The sequence below is a fragment of the Salmo salar genome, chromosome ssa25 (assembly GCF_905237065.1).
Source record: "Salmo salar chromosome ssa25, Ssal_v3.1, whole genome shotgun sequence".
Classification (NCBI taxonomy): domain Eukaryota; kingdom Metazoa; phylum Chordata; class Actinopteri; order Salmoniformes; family Salmonidae; genus Salmo; species Salmo salar.
Window position 1 is genome coordinate 50,440,968 of NC_059466.1, and position 15,871 is coordinate 50,456,838.

The window sequence follows — 15,871 nt, forward strand, 5'->3', positions numbered from 1 at the left end:
AGGTGACAACAGTTGGTGCGATTATTCGCAAATGGAAGAAACACAAAAGAATTGTCAATATCCCTCGGCCAGGGGCTCCATGCAAGATTTCACTTCGTGGGGTTGCAATGATCATGAGAATGGTGAGGAATTAGCCCAGAACTACACGGGAGGATCTTGTCAATGATCTCAAGGCAGCTGTGACCATAGTCACCAAGAAAACAATTGGTAACACACTACACCGTGAAGGACTGAAATCATGCAGCGCCCGCAAGGTCCCCCTGCTCAAGAATACATATACATGCCCGTCTGAAGTTTGCCAATGGACATCTGAATGATTCAGAGGACAACTGGTGAAAGTGTTGTGGTCAGATGAGACCAAAATGGAGCTCTTTGGCATCAACTGAACTCGCCGTGTTTGGAGGAGCAGGAATGCTGCCTATGACCCCAAAAACACCATCCCCACCGTCAAACATCGAGGTGGAAACATTATGCTTTGGGGGTGTTTTTCTGCTAAGGGGACAGGACAACTTCACCGCATCAAAGGGACGATGGACGGGGCCATGTACCGTCAAATCTTGGGTGAGAACATCCTTCCCTCAGCCAGGGCATTGAAAATGGGTCGTGGATGGGTCTGCCAGCATGACAATGACCCAAAACACACGGCCAAGGCAACAAAGGAGTGGCTCAAGAAGAAGCACATTATGGTCCTGGAGTGGCCTAGCCAGTCTCTAGACCTTAATCCCATAGAAAATCTGTGGAGGGAGCTGAAGATTCGAGATGCCAAACGTCAGCCTCGAAACCTTAATGACTTGGAGAAGATCTGCAAAGAGGAGTGGGACAAAATCCCTCCTGAGATGTGTGCAAACCTGGTGGCCAACTACAAGAAACGTCTGACCTCTGTGATTGCCAACAAGGGTTTTGCCACCAAGTACTAAGTCATGTTTTGCAGAGGGGTCAAATACTTATTTCCCTCATTAAAATGCAAATCATTTTATAACATTTTTGACATGCGTTTTTCTGAATATTTTTGTTGTTATTCTGTCTCTCACTGTTCAAATAAACCTACCATTAAAATTATAGACTGATCATTTCTTTGTCAGTGGGCAAACATACAAAATCAGCAGGGGATCAAATACTTTTTTCCCCCCACTGTATGTATATACTGTACTCTATACCATCTACTGCATCTTGCCTATGCCGTTCGACCATCACTCATTCATATATTTTTATGTCAATATTCTTATTCATTCCTTTACACTTGTGTGTAAAAGGTAGTTGTGAAATTGTTAGGTTAGATTACTTGTTAGATATTACTGCATGGTCGGAACTAGAAACACAAGAATTTCGCTACACTCGCATTAACATTTGCTAACCATGTGTATGTGACCAATAACATTTGATTTGATTTTGATTTGATTTTACCATTTGCCCAAGTGTTTTACACTAAATAGGGTTTATGGTGCAATTTGGGATACAGATTTTACTGACTTCTTGGTGGTGGTGCGTTTGCCGTTGATGACACGCGTAGAAGTGGAGACAGACTTGAAATTCCCCATCCCTCCTCCGATGCTGTCCATCCAATCCATTCCCCCCATGGAGGATGAGGAAGAGGTGAAGTCACGCACTGTGAAAGAGGTAAGAGGAGGAAGAGTTGAAGTCATGCACTGTGAAAGAGGGAGGAAGAGGTGAAGGAATGCACTGTGAGAGGGAGGATGAGGAAGAGGTGAAGTCATGCACTGTGAAATAGAAAGATGAGGAAGAGGTGAAGTCATGAACTGTGAAAGAGGGAGGAGGAGGAGGAAGAGGTGAAGTCATGCACTGTGAAAGAGGGAGGAGGAAGAAGTGAAGTCATGCACTGTGAAAGAGGGAGGAGGAGGAAGAGGTGAAGTCATGAACTGTGAAAGAGGGAGGAGGAGGAGGAAGAGTTGAAGTCATGAACTGTGAAAGAGGGAGGAGGAGGAAGAGGTGAAGTCATGCACTGTGAAAGAGGGGGGACCAGTCAGATAAACCCTCTTATTATAGAACTGTGTTGTTGTGTTATGTGTTAATACCCTCAGTATAGAACTGTGTTGTTGTGTTATGTGTTAATACCCTCAGTATAGAACTGTGTTGTTGTGTTATGTGTTAATACCCTCTTATTATAGAACTGTGTTGTTGTGTTATGTGTTAATACCCTCAGTATAGAACTGTGTTGTTGTGTTATGTGTTAATACCCTCAGTATAGAACTGTGTTGTTGTGTTATGTGTTAATACCCTCAGTATAGAACTGTGTTGTTGTGTTATGTGTTAATACCCTCAGTATAGAACTGTGTTGTTGTGTTATGTGTTAATACCCTCTTATTATAGAACTGTGTTGTTGTGTTATGTGTTAATACCCTCATTATAGAACTGTGTTGTTGTGTTATGTGTTAATACCCTCTTATTATAGAACTGTGTTGTTGTGTTATGTGTTAATACCCTCAGTATAGAACTGTGTTGTTGTGTTATGTGTTAATACCCTCTTATTATAGAACTGTGTTGTTGTGTTATGTGTTAATACCCTCAGTATAGAACTGTGTTGTTGTGTTATGTGTTAATACCCTCAGTATAGAACTGTGTTGTTGTGTTATGTGTTAATACCCTCAGTATAGAACTGTGTTGTTGTGTTATGTGTTAATACCCTCTTATTATAGAACTGTGTTGTTGTGTTATGTGTTAATACCCTCAGTATAGAACTGTGTTGTTGTGTTATGTGTTAATACCCTCAGTATAGAACTGTGTTGTTGTGTTATGTGTTAATACCCTCAGTATAGAACTGTGTTGTTGTGTTATGTGTTAATACCCTCAGTATAGAACTGTGTTGTTGTGTTATGTGTTAATACCCTCAGTATAGAACTGTGTTGTTGTGTTATGTGTTAATACCCTCAGTATAGAACTGTGTTGTTGTGTTATGTGTTAATACCCTCTTATTATAGAACTGTGTTGTTGTGTTATGTGTTAATACCCTCAGTATAGAACTGTGTTGTTGTGTTATGTGTTAATACCCTCAGTATAGAACTGTGTTGTTGTGTTATGTGTTAATACCCTCAGTATAGAACTGTGTTGTTGTGTTATGTGTTAATACCCTCAGTATAGAACTGTGTTGTTGTGTTATGTGTTAATACCCTCTTATTATAGAACTGTGTTGTTGTGTTATGTGTTAATACCCTCAGTATAGAACTGTGTTGTTGTGTTATGTGTTAATACCCTCTTATTATAGAACTGTGTTGTTGTGTTATGTGTTAATACCCTCAGTATAGAACTGTGTTGTTGTGTTATGTGTTAATACCCTCAGTATAGAACTGTGTTGTTGTGTTATGTGTTAATACCCTCAGTATAGAACTGTGTTGTTGTGTTATGTGTTAATACCCTCAGTATAGAACTGTGTTGTTGTGTTATGTGTTAATACCATCTTATTTTCCATTGTGTCCCAAATGACACCCTATTCTCTATATAGTACACTACTTTTGACCAGAGCCATATGAGCGCAGTCGAAAGTAGTGCACTACATAGGGTGCCATTTGGGATCCAGACATTGTGTTATTACTGACCTCCAGCAGAGGGGAAGGAGAAAAACCGGCTTGGGCCGAGCCTCGAAGTGCCAGGATGTCCATGGATGTCACTGTGCAACCCTCCTCCGAAGGCAAAGTCATCTGAGAGGACAGCGATAACAGAGAGACTATGAGAACAGTGATAACAGAGAGACTATGAGAACAGCGATAACAGAGAGACTATGAGAACAGCGATAACAGAGAGACTATGAGGACAGTGATAACAGAGAGACTATGAGGACAGTGATAACAGAGAGACTATGAGGACAGTGATAACAGAGAGACTATGAGGACAGTGATAACAGAGAGACTATGAGAACAGTGATAACAGAGAGACTATGAGGACAGTGATAACAGAGAGACTGAGAACAGTGATAACAGAGAGACTATGAGGACAGTGATAACAGAGAGACTATGAGGACAGTGATAACAGAGAGACTATGAGAACAGTGATAACAGAGAGACTATGAGAACAGTGATAACAGAGAGACTATGAGAACAGTGATAACAGAGAGACTATGAGGACAGTGATAACAGAGAGACTATGAGAACAGTGATAACAGAGAGACTATGAGAACAGTGATAACAGAGAGACTATGAGAACAGTGATAACAGAGAGACTATGAGAACAGTGATAACAGAGAGACTATGAGAACAGTGATAACAGAGAGACTATGAGGACAGTGATAACAGAGAGACTGAGAACAGTGATAACAGAGAGACTATGAGGACAGTGATAACAGAGAGACTGAGAACAGTGATAACAGAGAGACTGAGAACAGTCATAACAGAGAGACTATGAGGACAGTGATAACAGAGAGACTGAGAACAGTGATAACAGAGAGACTGAGAACAGTCATAACAGAGAGATTATGAGGACAGTGATAACAGAGAGACTATGAGGACAGGGATAACAGAGAGACTATGAGGACAGCGATAACAGAGAGACTATGAGGACAGTGATAACAGAGAGACTGAGAACAGTGATAACAGAGAGACTGAGAACAGTCATAACAGAGAGATTATGAGGACAGTGATAACAGAGAGACTATGAGGACAGTGATAACAGAGAGACTATGAGGACAGCGATAACAGAGAGACTATGAGGACAGTGATAACAGAGAGACTATGAGGACAGTGATAACAGAGATACTATGAGGACAGTGATAACAGAGAGACTATGAGGACAGTGATAACAGAGAGACTATGAGGACAGTGATAACAGAGAGATTATGAGGACAGTGATAACAGAGAGACTATGAGGACAGTGATAACAGAGAGACTATGAGGACAGTGATAACAGAGAGACTATGAGGACAGTGATAACAGAGAGACTGAGAACAGTGATAACAGAGAGACTATGAGAACAGTGATAACAGAGAGACTATGAGGACAGTGATAACAGAGAGACTATGAGAACAGTGATAACAGAGAGACTATGAGAACAGTGATAACAGAGAGACTATGAGGACAGTGATAACAGAGAGACTGAGAACAGTGATAACAGAGAGACTATGAGGACAGTGATAACAGAGAGACTGAGAACAGTGATAACAGAGAGACTATGAGGACAGTGATAACAGAGAGACTATGAGGACAGTGATAACAGAGAGACTATGAGAACAGTGATAACAGAGAGACTATGAGAACAGTGATAACAGAGAGACTATGAGAACAGTGATAACAGAGAGACTGAGAACAGTGATAACAGAGAGACTGAGAACAGTGATAACAGAGAGACTATGAGGACAGTGATAACAGAGAGACTATGAGGACAGTGATAACAGAGAGACTATGAGAACAGTGATAACAGAGAGACTGAGAACAGTGATAACAGAGAGACTATGAGAACAGTCATAACAGAGAGACTGAGAACAGTGATAACAGAGAGACTATGAGGACAGTGATAACAGAGAGATTATGAGAACAGTGATAACAGAGAGACTATGAGGACAGTGATAACAGAGAGACTATGAGGACAGTGATAACAGAGAGACTATGAGGACAGTGATAACAGAGAGACTATGAGGACAGTGATAACAGAGAGACTATGAGAACAGTGATAACAGAGAGACTATGAGGACAGTGATAACAGAGAGACTATGAGAACAGTGATAACAGAGAGACTATGAGGACAGTGATAACAGAGAGACTATGAGGACAGTGATAACAGAGAGACTATGAGGACAGTGATAACAGAGAGACTATGAGAACAGTGATAACAGAGAGACTATGAGAACAGTGATAACTTAGAGACTATGAGAACAGTGATAACAGAGAGACTGAGAACAGTGATAACAGAGAGACTATGAGGACAGTGATAACAGAGAGACTATGAGAACAGTGATAACAGAGAGACTATGAGAACAGTGATAACAGAGAGACTATGAGAACAGTGATAACAGAGAGACTATGAGAACAGTGATAACAGACAGACTATGAGGACAGTGATAACAGAGAGACTATGAGGACAGTGATAACAGAGAGACTATGAGGACAGTGATAACAGAGAGACTATGAGAACAGTGATAACAGAGAGACTGAGAACAGTGATAACAGAGAGACTGAGAACAGTGATAACAGAGAGACTGAGAACAGTGATAACAGAGAGACTGAGAACAGTCATAACAGAGAGATTATGAGGACAGTGATAACAGAGAGACTATGAGGACAGTGATAACAGAGAGACTATGAGGACAGTGATAACAGAGAGACTATGAGGACAGTGATAACAGAGAGACTGAGAACAGTAATAACAGAGAGACTGAGAACAGTCATAACAGAGAGATTATGAGGACAGTGATAACAGAGAGACTATGAGAACAGTGATAACAGAGAGACTATGAGGACAGTGATAACAGAGAGACTATGAGGACAGTGATAACAGAGAGACTATGAGAACAGTGATAACAGAGAGACTATGAGAACAGTGATAACAGAGAGACTATGAGAACAGTGATAACAGAGAGACTATGAGGACAGTGATAACAGAGAGACTGAGAACAGGGATAACAGAGAGACTATGAGAACAGTGATAACAGAGAGACTATGAGAACAGTGATAACAGAGAGACTGAGAACAGTGATAACAGAGAGACTATGAGAACAGTGATAACAGAGAGACTATGAGAACAGTGATAACAGAGAGACTATGAGGACAGTGATAACAGAGAGACTATGAGAACAGTGATAACAGAGAGACTATGAGAACAGTGATAACAGAGAGACTGAGAACAGTGATAACAGAGAGACTATGAGAACAGTGATAACAGAGAGACTATGAGAACAGTGATAACAGAGAGACTATGAGGACAGTGATAACAGTGAGACTATGAGAACAGTGATAACAGAGAGACTGAGAACAGTGATAACAGAGAGACTATGAGAACAGTGATAACAGAGAGACTATGAGAACAGTGATAACAGAGAGACTATGAGGACAGTGATAACAGAGAGACTATGAGAACAGTGATAACAGAGAGACTATGAGGACAGTGATAACAGAGAGACTATGAGGACAGTGATAACAGAGAGACTATGAGGACAGTGATAACAGAGAGACTATGAGGACAGTGATAACAGAGAGACTATGAGAACAGTGATAACAGAGAGACTGAGAACAGTGATAACAGAGAGATTATGAGGACAGTGATAACAGAGAGACTATGAGGACAGTGATAACAGAGAGACTATGAGGACAGCGATAACAGAGAGACTATGAGAACAGTGATAACAGAGAGACTATGAGGACAGTGATAACAGAGAGACTATGAGGACAGTGATAACAGAGAGACTATGAGAACAGTGATAACAGAGAGACTATGAGGACAGTGATAACAGAGAGACTATGAGGACAGTGATAACAGAGAGACTGAGAACAGTGATAACAGAGAGACTATGAGAACAGTGATAACAGAGAGACTGAGAACAGTGATAACAGAGAGACTATGAGAACAGTGATAACAGAGAGACTATGAGGACAGTGATAACAGAGAGACTATGAGGACAGTGATAACAGAGAGACTATGAGGACAGTGATAACAGAGAGACTATGAGGACAGTGATAACAGAGAGACTATGAGGACAGTGATAACAGAGAGACTGAGAACAGTCATAACAGAGAGATTATGAGGACAGTGATAACAGAGAGACTATGAGGACAGCGATAACAGAGAGACTATGAGAACAGTGATAACAGAGAGACTATGAGGACAGTGATAACAGAGAGACTGAGAACAGTCATAACAGAGAGATTATGAGGACAGTGATAACAGAGAGACTATGAGAACAGTGATAACAGAGAGACTATGAGGACAGTGATAACAGAGAGACTATGAGGACAGTGATAACAGAGAGACTATGAGAACAGTGATAACAGAGAGACTATGAGGACAGTGATAACAGAGAGACTATGAGGACAGTGATAACAGAGAGACTATGAGGACAGTGATAACAGAGAGACTGAGAACAGGGATAACAGAGAGACTATGAGAACAGTGATAACAGAGAGACTATGAGAACAGTGATAACAGAGAGACTGAGAACAGTGATAACAGAGAGACTATGAGAACAGTGATAACAGAGAGACTATGAGAACAGTGATAACAGAGAGACTATGAGGACAGTGATAACAGAGAGACTATGAGAACAGTGATAACAGAGAGACTATGAGAACAGTGATAACAGAGAGACTGAGAACAGTGATAACAGAGAGACTATGAGAACAGTGATAACAGAGAGACTATGAGAACAGTGATAACAGAGAGACTATGAGGACAGTGATAACAGTGAGACTATGAGAACAGTGATAACAGAGAGACTGAGAACAGTGATAACAGAGAGACTATGAGAACAGTGATAACAGAGAGACTATGAGAACAGTGATAACAGAGAGACTATGAGGACAGTGATAACAGAGAGACTATGAGAACAGTGATAACAGAGAGACTATGAGGACAGTGATAACAGAGAGACTATGAGGACAGTGATAACAGAGAGACTATGAGGACAGTGATAACAGAGAGACTATGAGGACAGTGATAACAGAGAGACTATGAGAACAGTGATAACAGAGAGACTGAGAACAGTGATAACAGAGAGATTATGAGGACAGTGATAACAGAGAGACTATGAGGACAGTGATAACAGAGAGACTATGAGGACAGCGATAACAGAGAGACTATGAGAACAGTGATAACAGAGAGACTATGAGGACAGTGATAACAGAGAGACTATGAGGACAGTGATAACAGAGAGACTATGAGAACAGTGATAACAGAGAGACTATGAGGACAGTGATAACAGAGAGACTATGAGGACAGTGATAACAGAGAGACTGAGAACAGTGATAACAGAGAGACTATGAGAACAGTGATAACAGAGAGACTGAGAACAGTGATAACAGAGAGACTATGAGAACAGTGATAACAGAGAGACTATGAGGACAGTGATAACAGAGAGACTATGAGGACAGTGATAACAGAGAGACTATGAGGACAGTGATAACAGAGAGACTATGAGGACAGTGATAACAGAGAGACTATGAGGACAGTGATAACAGAGAGACTGAGAACAGTCATAACAGAGAGATTATGAGGACAGTGATAACAGAGAGACTATGAGGACAGTGATAACAGAGAGACTATGAGGACAGCGATAACAGAGAGACTATGAGAACAGTGATAACAGAGAGACTATGAGGACAGTGATAACAGAGAGACTGAGAACAGTCATAACAGAGAGATTATGAGGACAGTGATAACAGAGAGACTATGAGAACAGTGATAACAGAGAGACTATGAGGACAGTGATAACAGAGAGACTATGAGGACAGTGATAACAGAGAGACTATGAGAACAGTGATAACAGAGAGACTATGAGGACAGTGATAACAGAGAGACTATGAGGACAGTGATAACAGAGAGACTATGAGGACAGTAATAACAGAGAGACTATGAGAACAGTGATAACAGAGAGACTATGAGAACAGTGATAACAGAGAGACTATGAGGACAGTGATAACAGAGAGACTATGAGAACAGTGATAACAGAGAGACTATGAGAACAGCGATAACAGAGAGACTATGAGGACAGTGATAACAGAGAGACTATGAGAACAGTGATAACAGAGAGACTATGAGGACAGTGATAACAGAGAGACTATGAGGACAGTGATAACAGAGAGACTATGAGGACAGTGATAACAGAGAGACTGAGAACAGTGATAACAGAGAGACTATGAGAACAGTGATAACAGAGAGACTATGAGGACAGTGATAACAGAGAGACTGAGAACAGTGATAACAGAGAGACTGAGAACAGTCATAACAGAGAGATTATGAGGACAGTGATAACAGAGAGACTATGAGGACAGTGATAACAGAGAGACTGAGAGAACAGTGATAACAGAGAGACTATGAGAACAGTGATAACAGAGAGACTATGAGGACAGTGATAACAGAGAGACTATGAGGACAGCGATAACAGAGAGACTATGAGAACAGTGATAACAGAGAGACTATGAGGACAGTGATAACAGAGAGACTATGAGAACAGTGATAACAGAGAGACTATGAGGACAGTGATAACAGAGAGACTATGAGAACAGTGATAACAGAGAGACTATGAGGACAGTGATAACAGAGAGACTGAGAACAGTGATAACAGAGAGACTATGAGGACAGTGATAACAGAGAGACTATGAGGACAGTGATAACAGAGAGACTATGAGGACAGCGCTAACAGAGAGACTATGAGGACAGTGATAACAGAGAGACTATGAGAACAGTGATAACAGAGAGACTATGAGGACAGTGATAACAGAGAGACTATGAGAACAGTGATAACAGAGAGACTATGAGGACAGTGATAACAGAGAGACTATGAGGACAGTGATAACAGAGAGACTATGAGGACAGTGATAACAGAGAGACTATGAGGACAGTGATAACAGAGAGACTATGAAACATAGGAAGAAGCAGGTAGTGTTCTGCTTTGTGTGAACTGCTGCGATTCCCCTACGAACTGGTTTCCCGGTCAGATTTAGCCTCGACTAAGGAACACATAAAGACATAGGACATTGTTGAAGGACCGTAGGATATTGGTCAGACCCACCGAAGAAATTTGCAAAAGGATCCTGGCCTCCAAAGAATTCCCGAAACACTTCCTCTGGACTCCGGAATGTAAAGGTGAACCCTGGGAAGTCTTCTGGGGCGTGATGGCTACTGGAGCCTGGAGGGAGGGGGGGGAGGAGGGAGGGAGGGAGGGAGGGAGGGAGGGAGGAAGGAAGGAAGGAAGGAAGGAAGGAAGGAAGGAAGGAAGGAAGGAAGGAAGGAAGGAAGGAAGGAAGGGAGGAGGGAGGGAGGGAGGGAGGGAGGGAGGGAGGGAGGGAGGGAGGGAGGGAGGGAGGGAGGGAGGAGGGAGGGAGGGAGGAGGGGATAAATACATTTTGATTGATTAATATGGACACTACCAACATTGTTGATCAAAAACAGAACAGAATAGAATAGATCATGTAATTGTAGACAAGTCTATAAAACTTGACTTGCGTAAACCCCTGGTTCTATGAAAATACAGTGAGATGTCACTTGTGGGCTCCGTCTTAGGGCAGGGTCACAAGCTCAAAGTATCCAATCACAAAGCGTCTGTTGGAGACAGACAGGTCGAGCGGCGAATGAGGTGAACAGCTCTCCTCCATAAACAAAAGAGCCACAATGCCTGACAACTGGTCATTCAGGAACGCTCTTCCTTGTGATCTTGAGAGCAGGGAAAAGTGGTCACACGTCTCACTCGTATTCTCACAGAACCGCATGTGTGTCACTTATGGTTTAAGGCCGATTCCCGTGAAGCAGACCTGGTCTCCCGAAACCGGGGTAGTTCCAACAGGATCACCCTTCCGAGGCTCCGAACACTGACGACGGTATACGCCAATGAAGGTGCAAGGTGCATGAGCATCACCCTGAACCCACCCTGAATCCAGCCTGAATCCAGCCTGAATCCACCCTGAATCCAGCCTGAATCCACCCTGAATCCACCCTAAATCCACCCTGAATCCAGCCTGAATCCACCCTGAACCCACCCTGAATCCAGCCTGAATCCACCCTGAATCCACCCTAAATCCAGCCTGAATCCACCCTGAATCCACCCTGAATCCAGTCTGAATCCAGTCTGAATCCACCCTCAATCCAGCCTGAATGCACCCTGAATCCAGTCTGAATCCACCCTGAATCCACCCTGAATCCAGCCTGAATCCACCCTGAATCCACCCTGAATCCAGTCTGAATCCACCCTGAATCCACCCTGAATCCAGCCTGAATCCACCCTGAATCCACCCTGAATCCAGCCTGAATCCACCCTGAATCCAGCCTGAATCCACCCTGAATCCACCCTGAATCCAGCCTGAATCCAGTCTGAATCCACCCTTCCAGTGGGATCAAGATAATCCAGATTTTCGGCATCAAAACTATCCACCCTGAATCCAGTCTGAATCCAGTCTGAATCCACCCTGAATCCAGCCTGAATCCACCCTGAATCCAGTCTGAATCCACCCTGAATCCACCCTGAATCCAGCCTGAATCCACCCTGAATCCAGCCTGAATCCACCCTGAATCCAGCCTGAATCCAGTCTGAATCCACCCTGAATCCACCCTGAATCCAGCCTGAATCCACCCTGAATCCAGCCTGAATCCAGCCTGAATCCAGTCTGAATCCACCCTGAATCCACCCTGAATCCAGCCTGAATCCACCCTGAATCCACCCTGAATCCAGCCTGAATCCACCCTGAATCCAGCCTGAATCCACCCTGAATCCACCCTGAATCCAGCCTGAATCCAGTCTGAATCCACCCTTCCAGTGGGATCAAGATAATCCAGATTTTCGGCATCAAAACTATCCTAATAACTACCTTTTGATTTTAATCGTGAGTAAAAGATCAAATTGGATTACCAAATCCTTATCCCTTATCTGGAGGATCAGAATCACATTTTTCAGTTGTAAAAAAAAACCCAATTCTAACATTTAATCCTATCTGATAGCCAAAATCCGCTCAGGTAACTTTTGAAAAACTGGGCCTAGGGGATGGAATCTCCCCCATGTAGGGGATTCCCTCTGGACCAAAAAAATCCCACATTCAATACGCCTGGGACTTGAGTCACACAGAGTAAAAACAGGTATGCCCTGCTCCACAGAATAATCTGAACAGTAAGTCTGTGTAGACACAGAAGAGCGTGTGCCACCCTGGCGGTTGATGTATGCCACCACAGTCGTATTGTCTGCCCTGACAAGGATGTGACAAATTCAAAGGAAAGGGCAGAAAGTGTATCAATGCATTAAACACTGTCAGCAGTTCAAAGGTCATTTATATAAGCGTGGCGGAGCTGTGGGGACCGCAATCCGTTTTATTGCTCTTCTCTCGTGAACTGCGCCCCACCCTCTGAGTGACACGTCTGTCGTCACCCCATTTCCTCAATGACAGCGGGTGACATGGGGTGACGGTGGGGGTGGATGACCGTGGGTGACGGCTGAAATGAAGATGGAGGGGCTCTTCCAGTGACGGAGAGCTGAGAGACCGTCCTCAGTCACTGCTGTCTGACAGTTGACAGCGCTAACGTTGGTGTGGACACAGGCGTAGGGCAGCAACCCAATGCTGAAAGCCTCTCATTCGCAATAGTCCCTTGTGGACACTACTGTGGACGGTGGATACCATCAACCCCAGCACTAGGAGACACATTGTGAGCATGACGGAGCGCCCTCTTGCAGAACAGGGCAAGGGCCATCCGATAGTGTAGCCCGATAAGAGAGAGAATCCAGCTTAAAGCCTAGGTACTATATTCTCGGTGTGGGTACCAAACAGATCTGGTTCATCTTGAACTCTAACTCCGTGGTTATACGGAAAAGACGTGTCTCGAAGCGCTTGCCCCTGTGTAGGGGAGCAAAGCAGGTAATTGTCTATGTAGGTGGAGACTTTTGGTTCTCAGGGGTGCTGGTGCCGTCTCCACACACTTGCTGAACAAACAGGGAGTTAGTGCTAGCCTGAAGGGAACAGCAAAGGTATTTGTAGGCTGTGCCTTAAAAGGGCAAACCTGAGAAACCTCCTGTTAAAATAAGCATCCTTGCAGGTCGACTGAACTGAACCAGTCTCCTTGACGAACAGAGTGAGCGAGCACGTTGAAAGTAAGCATACGGCACTGGGAATAGAAGTCTCGCTGGCTCTCTACCGTTGGTAATGCTCTGATAGCCCCTTCGCTTAATTTACTATTTTTTTCTCCTTGCTCTGGTATTCAAGCCGAGTCAGTAATCACTGTTAAAACTAAAACTCTGTTGGTAACGGGTGGTTTCATAGCAGGGAACTGCAGTCTGTATCCCTTAGTGACTGTGGACAGGACCCAGGGATGGAGAGAGCGTGTCAGTTCCCTGCTCTTGTTGCGAGACTCCAAATAGTCGGATTACTCTCGCTCACCCAAATAATATTTTATATTATTTGGGTTACATCCACAGATGATTGTGCTGAGATTAAGAAAGAAACCTATGCAGATGGTAAATCAAGTGCTACCCCGCAGGAATGGGATGACCTTCGAGGGGAATCAAAGCGTAGTACTGGCAAGCCGCATGGATGCGACAGAAACACTGTTATTTGGGGACAGTGCTTGGTGGCGACTGAGGGAAGAGCTGGGGAACGGGGGGGGGGTTGAGTGAGTCTTCCCTGTGAATAGATGCATAGAGATGAGGCGCTGAACGAGGCGTTATATAGAAGTACAGTAGTTGCCCCTCTCCCTGCTCTGTGGAAGGGGTAGACAAGGTTGCCACGGTACCTAGGTTTTCAGGGCAAGCAGAAGATGAAGGCCTCACCTTCCTTTTTGCAAAGTTCAAACTTTTTGACCGCGTGGTAGCGTCAGAAGGCCCAAACAGTTCGTTAGCCGTGATAGAACTGTTGAGGAAATATGCCTTTTCCTTGTCTGAAAGGCTGGACAAGTTGAGCCCTTTTGTATGGTTAGCTAGCCTTGCAGCTAGCTAGCCAAGTTAGCTAAAGTCTTTGCGGCAAGGGCTAACCAAGTCTCGATAGCTAGCCATGTGGCGCTAGCTAAACTGAGACTGACGAGTAGAAAAATTAATTCTACTTGAAGCAAAACATTCTTTTCGATCAGTAGTCAACACTATCGATCAGGAGCTGAAGTCCGACGTTCAGCCATGTTAACCTCACAGTCCTACATTCAGCAGAGTTAACCTCACAGTCCTACATTCAGCAGAGTTAACCTCAAGGTCCTATGTTCAGCAGAGTTAACCTCACGGTCTTACGTTCAGCAGAGTTAACCTCACGGTCCTACGTTCAGCAGAGTTAACCTCACGGTCCTACGTTCAGCAGAGTTAACCTCACGGTCCTACGTTCAGCAGAGTTAACCTCACGGTCCTACGTTCAGCAGAGTTAACCTCACGGCCCTACGTTCAGCAGAGTTAACCTCACGGTCCTACGTTCAGCAGAGTTAACCTCACGGTCCTACGTTCAGCAGAGTTAACCTCACGGTCCTACGTTCAGCAGCGTTAACCTCACGGTCCTACGTTCAGCAGAGTTAACCTCACGGTCCGACGTTCAGCAGAGTTAACCTCACGGTCCTACGTTCAGCAGAGTTAACCTCACGGTCCTACGTTCAGCAGAGTTAACCTCACGGTCCTACGTTCAGCAGAGTTAACCTCACGGTCCTACGTTCAGCAGAGTTAACCTCACGGTCCTACGTTCAGCAGAGTTAACCTCACGATCCTCCGTTCAGCAGAGTTAACCTCACGGTCCTACGTTCAGCAGAGTTAACCTCACGGTCCTACGTTCAGCAGAGCTAACCTCACGGTCCTACGTTCACCAGAGTTAACCTCACGGTCCCACGGTCAGCAGAGCTAATCTCACGGTCCTACGTTCAGCAGAGTTAACCTCACGGTCCTACGTTCAGCAGAGTTAACCTCACGGTCCTACGTTCAGCAGAGTTAACCTCACGGTCCTACGTTCAGCAGAGTTAACCTCACGGTCCGACGTTCAGCAGAGTTAACCTCACGGTCCTACGTTCAGCAGAGTTAACCTCACGGTCCTACGTTCAGCAGAGTTAACCTCACGGTCCTACGTTCAGCAGAGTTAACCTCACGGTCCTACGTTCAGCAGAGTTAACCTCACGGTCCTACGTTCAGCAGAGTTAACCTCACGGTCCTACGTTCAGCAGAGTTAACCTCACGGTCCTACGTTCAGCAGAGTTAACCTCACGGTCCGACGTTCAGCAGAGTTAACCTCACGGTCCTACGTTCAGCAGAGTTAACCTCACGGTCCTACGTTCAGCAGAGTTA

The 15,871-nt window shown here is 44.0% G+C and overlaps 1 protein-coding gene across 2 annotated transcripts in view; it reads right to left on the bottom strand.

Moving 5' to 3' along the window:
- Window positions 1–15,871, bottom strand: part of LOC106586922 (dnaJ homolog subfamily B member 6) — a 47,473-nt gene that overhangs the window by 20,902 nt on the left and 10,700 nt on the right. For both annotated transcript variants that reach the window (XM_014174670.2, XM_045707886.1), the window contains exons 5-7: window positions 10,664–10,780; window positions 3,552–3,653; window positions 1,471–1,606 (exon numbers count right to left, since the gene is read on the bottom strand). In XM_014174670.2, the coding sequence (XP_014030145.1) occupies window positions 1,471–1,606; window positions 3,552–3,653; window positions 10,664–10,780 (355 nt within the window). The remainder of the gene's footprint in view (window positions 1–1,470; window positions 1,607–3,551; window positions 3,654–10,663; window positions 10,781–15,871) is intronic.